Source organism: Salvelinus fontinalis, chromosome 29, assembly GCF_029448725.1.
Source record: "Salvelinus fontinalis isolate EN_2023a chromosome 29, ASM2944872v1, whole genome shotgun sequence".
NCBI classification, from domain to species: Eukaryota; Metazoa; Chordata; class Actinopteri; order Salmoniformes; family Salmonidae; genus Salvelinus; species Salvelinus fontinalis.
The window spans coordinates 34,033,175-34,055,674 of record NC_074693.1 but is presented as its reverse complement, the minus strand read 5'-3'; the positions used below and the strand labels follow the sequence as shown (position 1 = coordinate 34,055,674).

Below are 22,500 nucleotides of genomic sequence, written 5' to 3'. Positions count from 1 at the left end.
TATTCAAATATTAAATATGCAATAATAATAACAATTACTATAATAATTAGAATAATCATCATTATAATAAATAAATGCACATTTTTATAAGAATGTTATTGTGGAAGATATTTACACGTGATCATTTTTACTGGGACTTACCTTCAAAATGCATTTTTAATTTTCGCAATATCCTTTATTTCCTTTCGGCGCGCACTGATTAAATCACCCAGACTTTCTCCAAAGATTACTGGACTAATTCCGTAATGATGAATTCGTATCTCTGTTGTTGATTTAACCTTTTCAAAACTTTTCTCCATAAACTTACATTTTTCCTTGATTAGTCTAACTTGAAGTATCTTCTCTTGAAAAAAAACATTCTGAATCCTATGTCCATGGAACTTTACACTCTCTCTAATTAAACATTTGTGAATTGATCAAAAACATCGCTAACGCCGAATTCTACCGGTGGGTCGCTGTTTATAAAAGCCGAGGTGTGCGCACAAAATCCGCCTGGCTGACTTTGACGGTCCGCAGACTTGACGGGTGTGTGGTCTGTGTGACAGACTGACTGACGGCGGAGGCTTTTTGTAAGGAGGGTGAAAGTTTTTTCTGCCCCCCTCCCATCCCTTTCCTCCTTTCTTTAGTTATTCTCCCGGTGATTCACCAAGTTGACGCATCGGCTAAACTTGAAGGAGTCGTTGGAAGCACGAGACTCGAACTTGTCACAACTAATTTCTATCTCTGTGATTCTTCCTTTTCATCAAACATATTGTTATTTCATTCGTTCCATGCTTCATCAGGATATTTGTACATGTTAGCCTATGTCAATGGCATATAGGCTTACCTCAGCGAATTAAAACAGTCTATTTGAATTGAAGTTGAGTGAATGGGCTCTATGAATAGAGCCTGATGCGTTTGTATGTGTGTGGTCATTGTGTATTTAGGTGTGCGTGTGTTAGCCTATGTGAATGTTTGCCTGCTCCACTCCTAACTTTCTCCTTTGTGTTACATTCATTCAATTGGCATTAGCTTTATTGACAGTTAGATTAGTCTGATCTCCTTCTCTCACCTCCACCTGTCAGTCAACATGTGCCATTGTGTACCCATAGTGTGGTCTGCGTTTGATGTGTGTGTGTGTGTGTGTGTGTGTGTGTGTGTGTGTGTGTGTGTGTGTGTGTGAGAGAGAGAGAGAGAGAGAGAGAGAGAGAACAATTGAGAGAGAGAGAGAGAGAGAGAGAGAGAGGGGGGGGGGGGGTTATGTGCACACTGCAAACAACATGAGGTGGAAACTGAGCTGCACTTCCTAACCTCCTGCCCTCCTGTATGACCATATTAGAGACACATATTTCCCTCAAATTACACAGACCCACAAAGAATTTGGAAACAAATCATTTTTTGATAAACTCCCATATCTATTGGGTGTCATACCACAGTGTGCAAACACAGCATCAATATTTGTGACCTGTTGCCACAAGAAAAGGGCAACCAGGGATTTATTTTATTTAGATTGTACTTTGATTTAAGTAGGCAAGTCAGTTCTCTCTCTTGAACAAATTCTAATTTACAATGACGGCCGACACCAGTCAACGATGGGCCAAATGTGCACTACCCTATGAAACTCCCAATCACGGCCAGTTGGGATACAGCTTGGAATCAAACCAGGGTGTCTGTAGTGACGCCTCTAGCACCAAGATGCAGTGTTTTAGACCACTGCGCCACTCGGGAGCCCAAGAACAAAGAACAAACCCCATTGTAAATACAACCTATATTTGTGTTTATTTATTTTCCCTTTGGTACATAATATGACATTTGAAATGTGAGTGTAATGTTTACTGTTCATTTTCTATTGTTAATTTAACTTTTGTTTATGATCTATTTCACTTGCTTTGGCAATGTAAACATATGTTTCCCATTCCATTAAAAAGCACTTAAATTGAAATTGAATTGAGAGAGCGACAGAGAGAGAATAATATGTTAAATCTAACAATTTCAAAACTAATATTTAATTATTGTCAAAACATTGATATGCGTCTGCTCATGGTAGTAGTCATGGTATGTTGATATTGGAACAAGGCAACAGGATTTTACAAAGCTTTTACAGGATTTCAGTAACCTATTAGCGTAATTTCTGTGCCAAAGTAGTACAGAAGGCTATATTGGACAGGACTGGTGGGGAGTCTTGTAGTTTCATCACCATCCATCGTCACAAATTAGCAATTCAATTGGAGAACCTCTCACGCATCTTTTAACAACAGGCTGCTGCGTGCACCCCTTAGTGGAGGTGAGCAGCTATTGCATGCAGTTCTGACAACTATGAGAGGTTTATTTGAATTTCATAACAGGAGACAAGTAGGCCTAGGTTAATTAATGACTAAAATCATTCGTATTAAACAATTCTCACCTATTTCTAGGCCAAGTTGTTTATGTGAGTGTCAGACGAAAGACCTACACGAGTCGGCAGAACACCTTTGAAAAGTGTTACTTTTTGGAAATTAGAACGAAACGGAAGTAAATTCAAAAGTAGTAGGGATTATTTCCGGTGACGTCGGCTCTTGGGCTGATGCTTCACGCGGGAAACAGCGAGGTCTCCTCATCACATTGACAGTAAGACATCAAGTTTGTTCGTTTTATCCAGGGACGAATGTAGCGGATTCGAAGTAGATGTGTATAAAACCAAACAAATGAGACCAGTAACATTGGCCTAGCTATTATTGACCTACTGGAGTCAAATAGTTAGCGAATAAACGCTACATAATCACTAGCCAGCTAACGTTAACATGCTAGCCACACTGGCATCCATTTACTAGCCACATCGCTACGAATGGCCAACAAACTATGGTAGCTAAATGGCTAGTATCGGCATGTTCTTGCCACAAAGAAAGCAGCTAGTTAGCTCCAATTTGCATATTGTTGTTCTCTCAATACTAAGCTTTTATACCCACATTGAGTTGTTACTTGTAGCTAACTTAGCTTGCTAAATATTTACATGGTTGTTATTGGCTAGCTAGCCTAACTACATGTTTTAATTTGACGCGTAGTTCGCTCTATAGTAAATGAAATGTCAACACTCACATGTTGACTCTCAAGGGAATTAGCTTGCTACCTAATGTTAGCTAGTTAGCTATTACAACTTGGGCTCCTCTGCAAGTTAATAACGTTGCTAACTAATTGTTTGACATTGTTTTATTCTGTGTACTCAGTTGAACATCACTTCTTGTGGAGGCAGAGATGGGAGACACGCTTGAGTTCAACGAGATCTACCAGGAATCCAAGGGGTCCTGGGTCAGTAGCTAGTTTACCTCATTATGCCGTCTACCATCAGTGTCTTAACTAACCAGGTCCAGGAGAGCCCCATGCTGTGTAGGCTTTTGTTGTAGCCCAGTACTTAGATGAATCAGGTGTTAGTCCTGTCTAGGATGAAAGTAAAACGCATGCCTGTGGGTCTCCACACCTTGTGGGTCTCCTGGATCAGGATTGAAGTACACATGGGTAGCATGTATATTAAGGTTGTCATGATACCGGTATCAGATACTAGGAAGGAAGGAAACAAAACTTGAAGCAGACTTCATTTCTTATTTTGGCACCCAGTCACATTTTGTTTATTTGCAAGCTATAGCACACAATATTTGACAAAGGTAGGTTTTAAAGGACCATAGAGTGAAGTCTTTGCTTTGTCTTTGCTTTGAAAATCTGGTAGTGTAAATCAGTGGTTCCCAAACTGCGGGGTGCTTGGGGATCATCCTTCCGCCTAATTGGGTAGTGCATCATCAGTTCCTCTTGTCCTGTTAGTCATTGCACACCATAGAGAGCTATATATATATATATATATATATATATATATATCTATATCTATCTATATATATATATATATATATATATATATATATATATATATATATATATAGATAGATATATATATATAGATAGATATATATATATAGATATATATATATATATATATATATATATATATATATATCTTGTTAGAAATGTCCAGATCAACTAGCCCATGTCAGCTAATGTTTTTTTTTATCCTTAATGCTGGAAGGAACCGTGTTGTAATTGATGTACAAATAAATTACCACGAACTGGAACCAACCATAACTCAACATCTAGCTACTATCAAGTTTGGCTATAACAATAGCCTAAGTGTATTTATGTGTGAGTGGTGACTCCCCGCAGAACGACGGTCGTCTGAGGTTCAGTAAGCAGAATCTGGTGTATAAGAGCAGTAAGACTGGGAAGGTGGACAACATCCCGGCAGCAGAGCTGTCTCAGGCCACGTGGAGGCGTGTATGCCTGGGACACGGCATCAAGCTGGCCACCAGCACCGGACATGTCTACAAATATGACGGCTTCAGAGACACGGTGAGGCAGTGGTATGTGAACGACTGAGAAAATTTGTCTGAAAATGTTTGTGATCGTCTGTGTGGTGTGTTTCTTCGTGAGACTTCCGTGGGTGAGCTTTCAGATACATTTGTTCATCTGTTCCTCAGGTTGTGTGCCTGGTTGAGTGAGTGCAAGAGTGGATGTGCGTGTGGATGTGTGTATAATCTAGCCTTACCAGTGCTGCTGGAAAGGGAGAGAAGGAAGGCTGGTCTCCTGAGGTTAATCAGTGTGTATTTGAAAATGGTTTCTTCTGACTGTGGTGGTTCAGACAATGATGTCATTGTTTATTATCCTGCACACTGTCACTGGTGAGGAATTCAAACATAGGTTAGTGGAGCAGCCAGCCTGTCAGTTTGATGTGTTCACCTTCTATATCATGTTCCACTGGTTAAACACCACCTCGGCCCCACTCCCCATGCATTCTCAATGCTTTGAATGTCTGTTTTCAAAAAGTAATGATCATTTATTTGATTTAGGAGGGGTGAAGTGCCCCGGCGAGTTTTGAAATCCACGTATCACGAGCCATCCGTTTGCTAATTTGGTACTACTTGTGAAGCGCACCGCTCTTTAACAGAGTTTGCTTTGTGTTGATCAGGACTCGACGGTGTGAGCCATAACTGGGTTGTATTCACGAGGCACAAAACGGAAACAAAGCCGGGGAGGGACCATCTTGTGCTTGTTTTCGTTTTCTGTTGCGAAATACTTTGCTACGGTGTCTGCTAATGCATAGCACCCTGGTGATCCTATGGGAGCATCATATTAGTTTTTTTCTTATTTAACTAGGCAAGTCAGTTAAGAACAAATTCTTATTTACAATGACGGCGTTCCCCGGGCCAAACCGTAACCCGGACAACGCCGGGCCAATTGTGAGCCTCCCTAGTTAGGGGGAGAGGGTTGGTGGAATGGAACAACTATGGGGTGGAGGATTGGGAATGTTTGGTGTTTTGTGCATATGCATATATTAATTGTGTGCATAGTGGATGGGATGGCTGGGATGAGTGTTATTATGGTTGTGTGAGGTAAGCAACCTGACTCTGCCAAAGCTGTAATGAGAGACGGCGCTCTTAACACAGGGGCTGATGAGGACAGCAGGAACACACACACACTGATATGTTTGTCTTTACACAGTTACAGGCCAGTCATTATACACACACACACACAGATTTATATCCAGTATATAGTCTGAAATGGAAACACAGTTAGATCTGTATACATCTCCTGTCACATACAAACACAATGCCTTCATACATCTTCACAAACACACGCACAGATGCTGTCAACACACTGATCTGATATTCTATACACACACACAGCTTGGCGTATAGTCTCTCTTTCGCTGTCTAACACACACACACCCCCCCACACACACAGACTGTGGGCTCTCACACACTCTAATAACCCAACAGACAAGCTGATACCCAGGTGCATAAACTCTCTTTCCCACACACTCTTTTTCCTCTCTCTCACATACACACACTGTCTCTCTCACACACACACTGTCCTTCACACACATGTGGAAGTGATTGAGGTGTGTGTGTGTGTGTGTGTGTGTGTGTGTGTGTGTGTGTGTGTGTGTGTGTGTGTGTGTGTGTGTGTGTGTGTGTGTGTGTGTGTGTGTGTGTGTGTGTGTGTGTGTGTGTGTGTGTGTGTGTGTGTGTGTGTGTGCGCCCCAGTTCTAATCGGGCCTGCAGGATAAATAAACAGGCTGATTGTAAGCGGCGGAGAGGGAGGGAGCGGACGGATTACATTCACCTCCAGCGTCCCAGGGGGCCGAGCGGCAGAAGGGGCCATAATTGAGCTTTGATGAATTAGCCCCCTCATCAAGGGGGAGGAAGGGAGAGGGGCAGGAAAGGGGGTGTGTTTTTTAGTTTCAGACTAGTGGGGCATTAAGGATTTAACTGAGAACATCTTTCTACTCACTTTTTCTTCTTTCACGTTCTCTCTTCCTCCCTCCGCCACACATCTTCTCTCCCCCGCCACACATCTCCTCCCCCGCCACACATCTCCTCCCCCCTGCCACACATCTCTTCTCCCCGCCACACATCTTCTCTCCCCCGCCACACATCTTCTCTCCCCCGCCACACATCTCCTCCCCCCCGCCACACATCTCTTCTCCCCGCCACACATCTCCTCCCCCCCGCCACACATCTTCTCTCCCCCGCCACACATCTTCTCTCCCCCGCCACACATCTCCTCCCCCCCGCCACACATCTCTTCTCCCCGCCACACATCTCCTCCCCCGCCACACATCTCCTCCCCCGCCACACATCTCCTCCCCCGCCACACATCTCCTCCCCCGCCACACATCTCCTCTCCCCCGCCACACATCTCCTCTCCCCCGCCACACATCTCCTCTCCCCCGCCACACATCTCCTCCCCCCGCCACACATCTCCTCTCCCCCCGCCACACATCTCCTCTCCCCCCGCCACACATCTCCTCTCCCCCCGCCACACATCTCCTCTCCCCCCGCCACACATCTCCTCTCCCCCCCGCCACACATCTCTTCTCCCCCTCCGCCACACATATCCTCTCTCCCCCGCCACACATCTCCTCCCCCCCGCCACACATCTCTTCTCCCCCTCCGCCACACATCTCTCCCCCCCCCGGCCACACATCTCCTCTCCCCGCCACACATCTCCTCTCCCCCGCCACACATCTCCTCTCCCCCCTGCCACACATCTCCTCTCCCCCTCCACCACACATCTCCTCTCCCCCTCCACCACACATCTCCTCTCCCCCTCCACCACACATCTCCTCTCCCCCCCGCCACACATCTCTTCTCCCCTCCGCCACACATCTCTTCTCCCCTCCGCCACACATCTCCTCTCCCCCCCGCCACACATCTCTTCTCCCCTCCGCCACACATCTCCTCCTCTCTCCCCCCCGCCACACATCTCCTCCTCTCTCCCCCCCGCCACACATCTCTCCTCTCACCCTCCGCCACACATCTCTTCTCCCCCCGCCACACATCTCCCTCCCCCTCCGCCACACATCTCCCCCCCCCGCCACACATCTCCTCTCCCCCTCCACCACACATCTCCCCCCCCCCCCCCGCCACACATCTCCTCTCCCCCCCGCCACACATCTCCTCTCCCCCCCGCCACACATCTCCTCTCCCCCCCGCCACACATCTCTTCTCCGCTCCGCCACACATCTCCTCTCCCCTCCGCCACACATCTCCTCTCCCCTCCGCCACACATCTCTTCTCCCCCGCCACACATCTCCTCTCCCCCCCGCCACACATCTCCTCCTCTCTCCCCCTCCACCACACATCTCCTCCTCTCTCCCCCCGCTACACATCTCCTCCTCTCTCCCCCTCCACCACACTTCACCCTCTCCTAGGATTACGAGAGGATCTCGGAGTTCTTCAAGGCCAACTACAAGGTGGAGCTGACAGAGAAGGACATGTGTGTGAAGGGCTGGAACTGGGGCACTGCTAAATTCTCTGGTAAACAACACCCTCTAAAACTCTAAACGCCCGTCACACGACACCAGCAGAGGATCTAATCCTTATATAGTTTCCTATTGGATGTTTTCATAACCATATTTTTTATCTCTCTTGAAGCGTTCATTGTAGCATTTCTCCAGCTATGTTGAGGTGCATTGTGGGAGCTGTAGTCTTTAAACCCCCCCGCCCTCCGCAGGTCCATTGTTGTCATTTGATGTGAATGACAGCTCCGTGTTTGAGATCCCCCTGGCCAGCGTGTCCCAGTGTGCCACAGGGAAGAACGAGGTGACGCTGGAGTTCCACCAGAACGATGACGCTGAGGTCTCTCTCATGGAGGTCCGTTTCTACGTCCCCCCCGGCCCCGCAGACGAGGGGGCAGACCCCGTGGAGGTAACCCACGCTCTACTACCGGACCTGTACCAGGGAGAGAACTAACTGGTTGAATGGTGGTCATCAGTGCCTTACTGGCTTTACCCCAACAGATGGTTTACCACTACAGCTGTTCTGTACTCAGAAACGGTTATTTTCACAGCAACATCAATGATGCAGTGATTGATGTTATTCCTGTTTAAACCCTCCCTTCCTTCCTGTCTGTCAGGCGTTTGCCGCGAATGTGCTGTCTAAGGCAGATGTGATCCAGGCTACAGGAGATGCTGTGTGTGTCTTCAAAGAGCTGCAGTGCCTCACACCCAGGGGCAGGTACTGTGACATCAGCACCACGAACCACTATTCATCAGTATTAGCCGTCATTACTTTATATAACGTTACTCTACGTAAACCAGATTGATCCGCAAATTGTTCTTAATACGTTCCCCCTTCCAAATAACTACCACGGACAAGTAGAGCTGAGCGATTAATGTTTTTTGAAGTCGGTTTGTTTGATTATAAAACAATCACGGTTTGTTTTTTATTTTTACATTTTCATTTAAAAAAAATGCAATATGAAATAAGGACATTACAATGATTTTAATGGAAATTCCAAAACCAAAAATAGTGAACAGTCAATTGCCAAAACTCTTCCATTGTCTCGGTCAAGTCCACTTTGGGTATGAAACACAATATTTCAGTTGTGTTTATTACTTAGTTTTTATTTGATGACTTTATTATTTCTCATTCCTTGAAGTCCTCAGCAGTCAGCCAGGAGCAGTCAGCCAGGAGCAGTCAGCCAGGCCATCTAACATTGTTCTCCCCCATACTGTACTGTCTTTAGTCATCCTACTAGTTCTTCAAAGTAGATAAGATATAACTTCCTGAACAGTCTCTGTCTCTCTCCTCATTGTGTTGTGTACATTCCTCTCTCATACAGTCTTTGTATATCTAACATAACGTAGCAGGCGTAAACATGTATCTGTCCAGAGATCTGAATATAATGAGGAGATGCTCATGTCTCCGCTCTAACAAAGGGAGTCGTTGACCCAAAGGCGACAAGGCAGGCGACAAGCTTAGGTCCAAAACGCATTGGGCTTATTTTGGACCGATTCTGGTGTGAGTGAAACCAATCGCTTCACCTCTTCCCCTCTCATCCGTCTCTATCCGAGACAGAAAAAACAGGCGCCATGAGTTATGGTCATTGTAGTTAATTACCACATTTCTGTGCCGAACGAGGTTAAATATTTGCTTAGAGAAAATTAAAACTCCCTTCAGCCCAGAGTTCCATACAGTTCTTGAATTGATTTCTCTCGTGAATGATTTGATTTCTCTAGAGAAACAGACTGTTGGACATCCCCCCCCCAAAAAACTTCATGGAATTCAAGTAATTCAACCAACGTCAGTCAATTCGTTGTTTAAAAACCGCCCAAAAAACTAAATATCACTTGGTCACTCAGTACTACCACTACAAGACTAACACCTACTTTGATCAAAGGGCTTTCTCTCTTTCTTGCCCTCGTTCACCGACTTTCTTCTCTCTCTCTGTGTGTCAGGTATGATATCCTTATCTACCCCGCCTTCCTCCACCTCCATGGTAAGACGTTTGACTACAAGATCCCCTACACCACTGTGCTGCGTCTCTTCCTGCTACCACACAAGGATCAGAGGCAGATGTTCTTTGTGGTAAGTGTGTGTGTTTGATTGAGGTGAGTGCTTGACAGTCGACTGTATTAAGTTGCGCTCGGCACCAAACACGTGGACAATACAGTGTGAATGCAGTCGTGCTCACGTCAAACGCCGTGTCAGCCTCTTCGATTCACATTCCGTCCCTCCGTCTATAGATCAGTCTGGACCCGCCCATCAAGCAGGGACAGACCCGTTACCACTTCCTCATCCTGCTCTTCTCTAAGGAGGAGGAGCTCTGCCTCACCCTCAACATGAGCGAGTGAGTGGGAGAAATCAACGACAGCAGCTCAACAGCACATGGGAGACGAACAATTAACTCGTATTGTCGGGTGGTGAGAATCCCTTAATCCGATTTTCTGTTTCTCTCCCCCTCTCTTTGCGCCCTTCCCTTCTTTCTCCCTCTACCATCCCTCCTCTCCCCCTCTCCCTCCTCTTTTTCCGTAGGGAGGAGGTGGAGAAGCGTTATGAAGGGAAGCTCACGAAGAACATGTCAGGTTCTCTCTATGAGATGGTCAGCAGAGTGATGAAGGCTCTGGTCAACAGGAAGATCACCGTGCCCGGAAACTTCCAGGGGTAAAGAGAACCCGCGCGCTTGCGGAACCACTCGCACACACACACCAATGTTCCTCCTCTCGCTAAAGTTCAAACCCCGTGGTGCTTCCAACAGTTCCTCTTTTGTAAGAACTACATTATAAAGCACTTTGTCGTGCGTTTAATTGAGTCTCCCTCCCCTCCTCTCCCCTGTAGGAACACCCCAGGGGCCCAGTGTATAACATGTTCCTACAAGGCCCAGTCCGGTTTGCTCTACCCGCTGGAGAGGGGTTTCATCTACGTGCACAAGCCGCCCGTCCACCTGCGCTTCGAGGAGATCTCCTGTGTCAACTTCGCCAGAGGCACCACCACCACGCGCTCCTTCGACTTCGAGGTGGAGACCAAGCAGGGGAACCAGTTCACCTTCAGCAGCATAGAGAGGTACGGAGAGGGACTTGGAAACGGACACACAACCGTGTAGATTCTTTGCCTGACGAGCGGTTTCTGTTTTTTTCCTTTTTCTTCCCCTCTGTCCATCACAGGGAGGAGTACGGGAAGCTGTTTGACTTTGTAAACGCCAAGAAGCTCAACATCAAGAACCGAGGATTCAAGGAGGTAACCTTGAGGAGATGTTTACTGTGGTGGAAATACATTTGACTCTCTTCCGAGATGCGTTTAAGAAATATTGACGGATTTTGCTTTTTTCTTGTGTGTCTGTTGTGAACTCCTGAAGAAGAAGGTTGGTATGGTTACGGGGGTTCGGGAGGGGTGTCTTGTTTTTTTTTGGTTTGTTGTGGTTACTGCTCGCGTGGTGGGCAGGGGGGCGTGTCTGTGTGTTGGATGGGGGGGAAGAGGAGGGTGCTACCATTCTAATCATGGTGATTGGTTGCTGTGAATGGCCATAAATGATTTACTAATCGGTTTATGATTATGCTGAGACACCTAGAGATGTCGGAGAGTGCGTGTGTGTGAAAAAGGGAGTGTGTGTGTGTGTGGTTGGTTGCCTGCGTTGTCTTGACTAATGTATTGCCTGAGGTGTTGCAGTGTGTTAACTGAAAGACAAAACACGTCCTCTAAACCAAATACAGGAAGTCCTGATTTTTCACCCATAATGTTCTCTGGTAATATAAACATAGCCCGCTCTGTCCGTCAACGGCCCACTTCGTTGCCCTGGGAAGGAGTTGCCATGGTAACAAAGCGACTACCCTGGGGTCACCCGAATGGTCAAGAACTACAAATGATTCTGTCCTCCACTTCCTCCTGTTTGTCTAGCTCCTAAGCTTTTCACCTAGGGTGAATCTCAATTGCGTTTCCTTGATTCTTCGCGTCCTTTCTCTTCGCCTCCTCAAAACCTCTTGGATTATAAGGTCAGCAGGGAGGGACCTCTGACCTCATCCAGGGGAGAATGACTGCCCCCTCCCTCATTGAAGCCGTGGAGTTCAAGGCTGACTGTGGTACTGCAGGCATAGTTTGCAGAAAACACGATCTCCCATTATAGTGAATGTAAAAAATAGCATCTTCGTGGTCGATCTTCTTGTAAAAACAAAAAAACATTCACCAATCATGGTGCCAAAAATGACTTCTAATACACCAGATGTATGTCCTTGAGTCGATTATTGTAAAATCCCACACAGAAGAAGATAAAAGGATAATTTAGTAGATAATGGCAGACTGCTGTACCCCGGTTGGCCTTCAACTGGAGTTACTAAATGAGAGGGGGCAGCACTGAGCTAGCCTGCAACGTCACTTCCTGGAGTAGCTCAAACGGCGCATGTTATGTCTCCATGAGACGCCATCTTAACCCGACTCCATTTGGCTTCAATGTGCTACCGAGTCTTTACATAGGAATGAATGGCGTCGCGTGATCGATGGCTTTTTCTATTCATATATACAGTCATTATTCTCATCCAATGGGCTTTGAGAGGGAGGCAAAGAGAGAGGATGCGAGGAATCAACGAAATGCAATTGAGTTTCTTCCCTGGTCTCACTTTATCTTAGGAGTAGTCCTAAAGGTAAGGAGGTAAGAAAAGGAAGCCATTGTAAAGTGTTGGAACACAGCCCCTGTACCTTAACCTGCTGTCCATAGGAAGAGAGAGATGCATGGCCTTGCTGGAGCATCATGGGTAGTGTAGTCTGACTCTGCTTCCCCCCCCAAACAGGGCATGAAGAGTAAGAACAACGAGTACAGTGACTCCGATGAAGACCAGCACGATGCCTACCTGGAGAGGATGAAGGCTGAGGGCAAGATCAGAGAGGAGGGAGACGGCAGCAACGACTCGGACGAGGAGACCGGTGAGTGACGACTCCCGCAGCCAATAGGGTGGCCGGACCGCTGAGTGACAGCTCCCGTTGCCAGTCAGCGCCTCGTTAATAGGAGATCTCAAAGGGACTCGTTCATACGTTAATGGGTTTAAAAACGTCATAGGAATGTATGGCTGTTGTGAGAGATTTCAATTTCCAACAGAGCAGCTGTGTTAGTGATCTTTTTTCTTCTCTTTACTAGATGAGTCTTTCAACCCTGGGGAGGAGAGTGATATTGCTGAGGAGTGAGTTTTTCCCCCTTCATCCATTGCCCACTTCAGTTCCTCTCTCTCTCTCGCTAACAGTATTCCTCTCTCTCTCAGGTATGACAGTAACGCGTCGGAGAGCGACAGCGGCAGCGGAGGTGATGGCAGCGATGACGAGGGAAAGAAGAATAAACCTGCAAAGAAGGCCAAGGTAGTGAAGGAGAGGAAGGAGAGGAAGCCACGCAAAGAGGTGAGAGGGAGGAAGAGAGAAGGGGGAGGAGCAAGGGGAATGGGAGCGGAGTAAGTTGTGAAGAGTAAAATGTATGTTTATTGTATCGGAGATAAATATACCTTCGTATTGACCTCTGGAGGCACCTAAATAGTTTATATTTATGCACATGTGATATGAGTGTGTGCTCATGTTTCTCTCTCTCTCTCTGTGTATTTTAGAAGAAGCAGAAGGACACCAACGCCCCCAAGAGGCCGATGAGTTCCTACATGCTGTGGCTCAACTCTAGCCGCGAGCACATCAAGTCGGAAAACCCCGGAATCTCAATCACGGAGATCTCCAAGAAGGCCGGAGAGATGTGGAAACAGATAGGGAAGGACGACAAAGAGGTGAGGGCTTTATCTGCTCTCCTCATGTCTTTTTATTCCTCTGTTCTGCTCTTCTTTCTTCCTCCCTCTTTCTCCTATTTTTTTATTGAGGGGGGGCATTTTTTATTCAAATGTCCTCCACTTAAAGACATTTTATTAAGGAACTATTTATTACATTTTAAATGTAGTAGCTGCTTGAATTAAACAATGTTTTTGATGGTGAGTGAGCGTTGCGCCTGGTCTTGTTTTTTGGGTTGCATCTCAACTCGTGTTGAGTGCCCTCCACTGTGCTCCATGGGCATTTTGAATAAAATAATTGTCCTCCTAGCGAACTGTGGAAAACAGATTGATAACAAAGGGTCTCTCTCTGCTAGGGGTGGGACAGGAAAGCAGAGGAGGCTAGGAAGAACTATGAGAAAGCCATGAAGGAATACCGAGAGAGCGGTGGAGGCTCCTCTACACCCGCCAAGAAGTACGAGACCACACACACACACCAGGGGAGGCTGGTGGGAGGAGCTGTAGGAGGACGGACTCCGTGTAATAACTGGAATGAAATAAATGGAACGGTTTGAAACATACGGAAACCACCTGTCTAGCGCCGTTCCGTTGATTCCATTCCAGCCGTTACAATGAGTCAGTCCTCCTATAGCTCCTCCCACCAGCCTCCTCTGACACACACACACCCGTGAACATCAGATACGCCCACGACCAGGTACACTTACAAGCGCTCAAAACACACACCTCTAACCTTGCTTTTAACATGCGCACAAACGTCCGCCCATCTTTGACCGTACATGTCCCTTTTCCGTTTCTCCACTAGGGAGAGCAAGAAGGCAGGAGGCAAGGAAGACAAGAAGGCAGGAGGCAAGAAGAGGAAGTCTGACGGAGGAGAGAAAGAAAAGGAGCAAGGAGGGAACGACAGTTTTAAGAGCCGAGAGTTTATCTCCAGCGAGGAGAGTTCGTCTGAGGGTGAACGGAAGAAGGCCAAGAAAGCCAAAGGCAAACCCAAGGGCAAGGTATTGCACTGTCACCATGGCAGCAATAGGAAGAACTTTATTTGTGTAGCCATTTTCATAGATTATGATCAAAGCGTTCGTTAAAATGAAATTACGGGATTATCATAGTGAAGACTTGTCTTTCTCTTGCTCTTTCAGGAGTCTGAGGAGGAAGTGATGACCACGCCCCCCAGCTCTGAGGTGGACTCTGACTAAGGAGAGGGGGAGGGGCCTCGCTGGAGCTTCTGATGACAGAACGAACAGGGAACATTTGGACAAGTTTACACAGTGACAAGTGCACAAAGACCTGCAGATCATACAACGCTCACACACATACACACACTCTAAGCGTTACATGGACCAATAACTTGTACTCTCTCTGTCCCACACATTCTTACAAAGTGAATTATGTACTACATTACCCATGATTCTACTGGGTTCTATTCTATTCGCCCCATGGGGATGGTTGTAGTTTAATAGCACTGAGACATGCAGGGGTCTTCAGTCTTGAGGTTGTTTTTTTTTGGTGCCTGTCCTTTTGACCTGTTTAGAGAAATGAAGAACTGTAATTCTGTACTTTTTTTTTTACATTTTAATTTTGTTTAATTACCATGTCATGTTTGTTTCTTTGTTTTCAGACAGAATTAATAAATCTTTTGTAATAAAATCTTTGTGATTGTTTGTGGGAGCTTGAGGAAATTAAGTCCTCAAGGAAATTAAATTATTTAAGAGGCGATAGGACAAAGCACAGGAAGCCATTTAGGAGTACTGGAATGGGGCCATGAATATCTTTAATAAGTAGAGGAGATGTCGGTTTAACCCCCTTGAGACAGGTCTCATATTATATACCCTGAAAAGACCCTCAGGAACACAAACTCTCACACACACCTAGAATATGTAGTTGAACTAAAATATACATGTAAAGCATTGGTTTCATGAGCTGAAATGAAAGATCCCAGAAATGTTCCATATGCTCAAAAAGCTTATTTCTTAATGTTTTGCACAAGTTTGTTTACATCCCTGTTAGTGAGCATTTCTCCTTTTGCCAAGATAATCCATCTACCTGACAGGTGTAGCATATCAAGAAGCTGATTAAGCAGCATTATCACTGCTGTTTGGGGTTTTAGTCTGGGTTTCTGTACAGCACTTTGACATCAGCTGATGTAAGAAGGGCTTTATAAATACATTTGATTGATTGATCATTACACAGGTGCACCTTGTGCTGGGGACAATAAAAGGCCACACTAAAATGTGAATTTTTTTCACACAACACAATGCACACAGATGTCTCAGGTTTTGAGGGAGTGTGCCATTGGCATGCTGACTGTAGGAATGTCTACTAGAGCTGTTGCAGAGAATTTAATGTTAATTTATCTACCATAAACCACCTACAACGTCGTTTTAGAGAACTTGGAAGTACATCCAACCGCAGACCACGTGTAACCACGCCAGCCAGGACCTCCACATCCGGCTTTTTCACCTGCGGGATCGTCTGAGACCAGCCACCCGGACAGCTGATGAAACTGAGGAGATTTTCTGTCTGTAATAAAGCCCTTTTGTGGTAAAAAAAGAGTGAGTGGACCTATGCTCTCCCATGCCTGCGGCCCTGCCAATTCATGTAAAATCCATAGGTTAAGGCTTAACAAGTTTATTTCAATTGACTGATTTCTTTATATGAACTGTAACTCAGTAATATTGTTGCATGTTGAGTTGATATTTTTGTTCAATATATATTAGATGGAACACTACACAGGGGCAGATAAGGATAAACACTTATTTTCTACCCAAGTACGCACTCTTCCTTTCTCACACAGTTTTTGTGTTTTCAAAAATGTCGTAGCCTTTTCAGAACATAAATGCGTTCATCAAAACTATTATACCGTCAAAATTGCTTAACGGTTAATCAAAGGAGCCCGACTGCCTGCAAAAAGACTAACGCAACCGTACTTATCTCTTGAGTCCAAGCAGACAACGGAGTTGGTCTGTCTTTAAAAAAATCCTAGAAGATCAATACATTTTCTTTGCAGTCATTAAATCATGTTGATCAACATTGGAAGTATAGCTATTCAAAGGTGCATAATTATGGGCAAAATAAGGTGCATAATTACTCTCCTTTTATGCATATTTCACCAAACAATTTCATACACATCAAATCAAGTACATTATACACTGCTCAAAAAAATAAAGGGAACACTTAAACAACACAATGTAACTCCAAGTCACACTTCTGTGAAATCAAACTGTCCACTTAGGAAGCAACACTGATTGACAATAAATTTCACATGCTGTTGTGCAAATGGAATAGACAACAGGTGGAAATTAGAGGCATTTAGCAAGACGCTTTCACTCTAATTAGCAAGGTGCTTTCACTCTAGTGGTAGCATGAGACGAAGTCTACAACCCACACAAGTGGCTCAGGTAGTGCAGCTCATCCAGGATGGCACATCAATGTGAGCTGTGGCAAGAAGGTTTGCTGTGTCTGTCAGCGTAGTGTCCAGAGCATGGAGGCGCTACCAGGAGACAGGCCAGTACATCAGGAGACGTGGAGGAGGCCGTAGGAGGGCAACAACCCAGCAGCAGGACCGCTACCTCCGCCTTTGTGCAAGGAGGAGCAGGAGGAGCACTGCCAGAGCCCTGCAAAATGACCTCCAGCAGGCCACAAATGTGCATGTGTCTGCTCAAACGGTCAGAAACAGACTCCATGAGGGTGGTATGAGGGCCCGACGTCCACAGGTGGGGGTTGTGCTTACAGCCCAACACCGTGCAGGACGTTTGGCATTTGCCAGAGAACACCAAGATTGGCAAATTCGCCACTGGCGCCCTGTGCTCTTCATAGATGAAAGCAGGTTCACACTGAGCACATGAGCACATGTGACAGATGTGACAGAGTCTGGAGACGCCGTGGAGAACGTTCTGCTGCCTGCAACATCCTCCACATTGACCGTTTTGGCGGTGGGTCAGTCATGGTGTGGGGTGGCATTTCTTTGGGGGGCCGCACAGCCCTCCATGTGCTCACCAGAGGTAGCCTGACTGCCATTAGGTACCGAGATGAGATCCTCAGACCCCTTGTGAGACCATATGCTGGTGCGGTTGGCCCTGGGTTCCTCCTAATGCAAGACAATGCTAGACCTCATGTGGCTGGAGTGTGTCAGCAGTTCTTGCAAGAGGAAGGCATTGATGCTATGGACTGGCCCGCCCGTTCCCCAGACCTGAATCCAATTGAGCACATCTGGGACATCATGTCTCGCTCCATCCACCAACGCCACGTTGCACCACAGACTGTCCAGGAGTTGGCGGATGCTTAAGTACAAGTCTGGGAGGAGATCCCTCAGGAGACCATCCGCCACCTCATCAGGAGCATGCCCAGCCGTTGTAGGGAGGTCATACAGGCACGTGGAGGCCACACACACTACTGAGCCTCATTTTGACTTGTTTTAAGGACATTACATCAAAGTTGGATCAGCCTGTAGTGTGGTTTTCCACTTTAATTTTGAGTGTGACTCCAAATCCAGGCCTCCATGGGTTGATAAATTTGATTTCCATTGATTATTTTTGTGTGATTTTGTTGTCAGCACATTCAACTATGTAAATAAAAAAGTATTTAATAAGAATATGTCATTCATTCAGATCTAGGATGTGTTATTTTAGTGTTCCCTTTATTTTTTTGAGCAGTGTATATACAAATGTATGTGAACACCCCTTCAACTTAGTGGATTTGGCTATTTCAGCCTCACCCGTTGCTGACAGTTGTATAAAATCGAGCACACAGCCATGCAATCTCCATAGACAAACATTGGCATCTGAATGGCCTTACTGAAGAGCTCAGTGACTTTCAACGTGGCACCGTCATAGGATGCTACCTTTCCAACAAGTCAGTTCGTCAAATTTCTGCCCTGTTATTGTGAAATGGAAACGTCTAAGAGCAACAACGGCTCAGCCGCAAAGTGGTAGGCCACACAAGCTCACAGAACAGGACCGCTGAAGTGCGTGAAAATCGTCTGTCCTCGGTTGCAACACTCACTACCGAGTTCCAAACTGCCTCTGGAAGCAATGTCAGCACAAGAACTGTTCGTCGGGAGCTTCATGAAATGGGTTTCCATGGCTGAACAGCCACACAAGCCTAAGATCACCATGTGCAATGCCAAGCATCGGTTGGAGTGGTGTAAAGCTCGCCGCCATTGGACTCCGGGGAAGTGGAAAACACGTTCTCTGGAGTGATGAATCAAGCTTCACCATCTGGCAGTCCGACGGACAAATCTGGGTTTCACGGATGCCAGGTGAACGCCACCTGACCAATGCATAGTGCCAACTGTAAAGTTTGGTGGAGGAGGAATATTGGTCCGGGGCTGTTTTTCATTGTCGGGCTAGGACCCTTCATTCCAGTGAAGGGAAATCTTAACGCTACAGCACACAATGACAATCTAGACGATTCTGTGCTTCCAACTTTGAGGCAACATTTTGGGGAAGGCCCTTTCCTGTTTCAGCATGACAATGCCCCCGTGCAAAACGTGAGGTCCATACAGAAATGGTTTGTCGAGATCGGTGAAGAAGAACTTGACTGGCCTGCACAGAGCCCTGACCTCAACCCCATCGAACACCTTTGGGATGAATTGGAACGCTGACTGAGAGCCAGGCCTTATCGCCCAAAATTAGTGTCCAATCTCACTAATGCTCTTGTAGCTGAATGAAAGCAAGTCCCCGCAGCAATGTCCAACATCTATTGGACAGCCTTCACAGAAGAGTGGAGGCTGTTGAGGAAGCAAAGGAAAGGGAAAAGGGGATACCTAGTCAGTTATACAACTGAATGCATTCAACTGAAACGTGTCTTCCGTATTTAACCCAACCCCTCTGAATCAGAGAGGTGCGGAGGGCTGCCTTCATCGACATCCATGTCTTCCGCATTTAACCCAACCCCTCTGAATCAGAGAGGTGCGGAGGGCTGCCTTCATCGACATCCATGTCTTCCGCATTTAACCCAACCCCTCTGAATCAGAGAGGTGCGGAGGGCTGCCTTCATCGACATCCATGTCTTCCGCATTTAACCCAACCCCTCTGAATCAGAGAGGTGCGGAGGGCTGCCTTCATCGACATCCATGTCTTCCGCATTTAACCCAACCCCTCTGAATCAGAGAGGTGCGGAGGGCTGCCTTCATCGACATCCATGTCTTCCACATTTAACCCAACCCCTCTGAATCAGAGAGGTGCGGAGGGCTGCCTTCATCGACATCCATGTCTTCGGGGGACCAACTCCATGTTAATGTCCATGATTTTGGAATGAGATGTTTGACGTGCAGGTGTCCACATACTTTTGGTCATGTAGTGTATTATTCCTGGTAAAAGAATTCAAACTAAAAATATGCACATCCAATTCCATGTATTCAATACAAAGGCTGGTTTGCTCATAGTTTTGTAGACTACTGCACAGAAACACAATCCACAATAGAAATAAGGAAAGGTGTACACAATGGAGGAACACAACTGATATGAAATTATAGGCCTCAATCAAATCAAATCACATTTTATGCGCCGAATACAACAGGTGTAGACATTACCGTGAAATGTTTACTTACAAGCCCTTAACTAACAATGCAGTTTTTTAAAACGAGTTAAGAAAATATTTACTAAATAAACTAAAGTTTAAAAAAGTAACAATAAAATAACAATAACAATGCTATATATACAGTGGGTACCGGTATCGAGTCAATGTGCGTGGGTACAAGTTAGACGAGGTAATTTGAGGTAATATGTACATGTAGGTAGGGGTGAAGTGACTATGTATAGATAATAAACAGCGAGTAGCAGCAGTGTACATGTAGGTAGGGGTGAAGTGACTATGCATAGATAATAAACAGCGAGTAGCAGCAGCGTAAAAAAAATCCACATCGAAGCAATGGTCTATAGTGGAAGGTCACAATGTCGAAGAGGAGTAACGCAAAGTTATGTAGAAGTAACCCATTTTCTGCATCTGTATGTCCACAATATTGTAAAAATTATATATCGTACACGGTATGACACTGACGGGGTGATTTAGAATTTTGTGCAGTAGTATTTACCGATTGCTGGAAACGTTGAACACTATTGCACACATTTCTCTTCTGATGAAGACAATGCAGGGGCACAACTTTCACTAGGGACGGGGCTGGCATGCCCCCCCACATTCTGAAATTGCGTTTTTGTCCCCCCCAGTTTTATCATTGGAATGTGATACAAAACATGGTAACGTTGTACTTTAGGACCATGCGGACGCCTCTCAGCGGTCGGGTAGGCTGTTGGAGTGTTTGTACAATTGGATAAAAAAATATATGCACTACCGGTCAAAAGTTTAAGAACACCTACTCATTCAAGGGTTTTTCTTTATTTTTACTATTTTCTACATTGTAGAATAATAGTGAAGACATCAAAACAATGAAATAACACACACAATCATGTAGTAACCAAACAAGTGTTAAGAAAATCCAAATATAATTTATATTTGAGATTCTTCAAAGTAGCCACCCTTTGCCTTGATGACAGCTTTGCACACTCTGGCTATTTGAAGAATCTAAAATCTAAAATATATTTTGACACTTTTTTGGCTACTACATGATTCCATATGTGTTATTTCACAGTTGTGATGTCCTCACTATTATTCTACAATGTAGAAAATAGTAAAAATAAAGAAAAACCCTTGACTGAGTAGGTGTTCTAAAACTTTTGACCGGTAGTGTATATACACAGTATAAATAGATATTATGTCCCCCCCATTTCTAAAACCAAAGTTGCGCCCCTGATACAATGTGCTATACTCCGTGAACAGAATACTTAACACTGAGTTTTGTATTCACTGAGGACATTTGTATTTCAAGTTTTGTAAAAGGTGGTTCAAGATACGTAAGTCAGGGACTTAGCCCCCCAAAAAAGGATCAGAAGTTCTGTAATTTGATCCTTGCCGTTCTGCTATTGATACGTTTTAACACAGATCAAAAGATTGCTTCTCTTAATTGAGTTTGTTATAGAAAGTGTGGCATTAGTGGCTGTACTGAGAGAGATAATAGATATTACAGGAAGGTCTACAATCTTGTTCGGTTCATGTGCCACATAGATGAACATTTCCAGATGTATCATTTATTCAACGTTACAATAACGTTATTATGTGGTCATCATAGTGGGAGGTAATAGTCTTCGCCTTCAGAATTAGAGAAGAGAGAGCCAGACCGTTCAGACGGCTGATTGAGCATGAGTGTGGGGTCAGAAGGTGAACACACTTATCGGAACCTCATCCTGGATGCAGAAAGTTGTTCAAACAAAGAGAGGAACCTTTAGTGCTTTTCCTACTGCTTACATATGCATTGATCCAGTTTAACCAAGCAGGGGTCGTTTGTTTCAGAGTGAATTCTAATGTTAGTTGATAGCAGGGCAGGGTAGAGACAGTGGTTGTAGAGTGGGGTCAGAATAGGAAGGGTGGTTATTAAAAGGGGCTGGGTGGGGTGGGTAAGGTGAGGGGGGTGGTTTTTAAAAGCGAGGGGTACCAGGATGATAGCGTGTGGTTCCGACCCAGAGGGATTCCCCTTGGTAGGTAAGACAGCGTGTCCTCTCCAAATTACCAAGTTCATCAGAGATCCCGAAAATGACTGCTACTCCTCCTTGCCTCAGGTCACCATAATTCAAACTTTTGTGTGCGTATATATCTATAATTTCACTAATGTGAAGACACACTTTTGTGTCCGTGCGTGTACGTGCATGTTTATCTGTCTACGCTGAGTCATTTCCTGTATGATGATCACTTGTGGTTTTCCCTTTCACAAAAATGTCATTAATGAGAGAGACCTCAGTTAATCCTATGTCGTCGCTCTCTATTTATGTCTCTGTCTCGCTCTCTCTCTCTCTGTCTCTCTCTCTCTCGCTCTCTTTCTCTCTCTCTCTCTCTCTCTCTCTCTCTCTCTCTCTCCGTCTCTCTCTCTCTCTTTCTGTCTCTCTCTCTCTCTCTCTCTCTTTCTGTCTCTCTCTCTCTCTCTC

The 22,500-nt window shown here is 45.4% G+C and overlaps 2 protein-coding genes across 2 annotated transcripts in view; one reads left to right on the top strand and one right to left on the bottom strand.

Annotated features, from left to right (window-relative positions):
* Window positions 1–154, bottom strand: part of LOC129827287 (cardiotrophin-like cytokine factor 1) — a 16,618-nt gene extending 16,464 nt beyond the window's left edge. The window contains exon 1 of the mRNA XM_055888014.1: window positions 142–154. Coding sequence (XP_055743989.1) covers window positions 142–154 — 13 coding nt within the window. The remainder of the gene's footprint in view (window positions 1–141) is intronic.
* Window positions 155–2,491: 2,337 nt separating this feature from the next.
* Window positions 2,492–15,172, top strand: LOC129827871 (FACT complex subunit SSRP1-like). Its single transcript, XM_055889117.1, has 18 exons — window positions 2,492–2,586; window positions 3,183–3,264; window positions 4,165–4,350; window positions 7,715–7,820; window positions 8,017–8,210; window positions 8,419–8,519; window positions 9,743–9,872; window positions 10,031–10,134; window positions 10,320–10,448; window positions 10,623–10,847; window positions 10,949–11,021; window positions 12,566–12,698; window positions 12,910–12,952; window positions 13,031–13,163; window positions 13,364–13,531; window positions 13,885–13,982; window positions 14,331–14,526; window positions 14,665–15,172. The coding sequence occupies exons 2-18, from the start codon at window positions 3,211–3,213 to the stop codon at window positions 14,719–14,721; spliced, it is 2,130 nt and encodes a 709-aa protein (XP_055745092.1). The 5' UTR covers window positions 2,492–2,586; window positions 3,183–3,210; the 3' UTR covers window positions 14,722–15,172.
* The last annotated feature ends 7,328 nt before the right edge of the window (window positions 15,173–22,500 follow it).

Coding starts and splice junctions, on each gene's coding strand:
- LOC129827871 (XM_055889117.1), top strand. CDS start 3,211: ATGGGAGACACGCTTGAGTTCAACGAGATCTACCAGGAATCCAAGGGG. Junction 7,821..8,016: donor GGGCACTGCTAAATTCTCTG/GTAAACAACACC, acceptor CGCCCTCCGCAG/GTCCATTGTTGTCATTTGAT. Junction 8,211..8,418: donor AGGGGGCAGACCCCGTGGAG/GTAACCCACGCT, acceptor CCTGTCTGTCAG/GCGTTTGCCGCGAATGTGCT.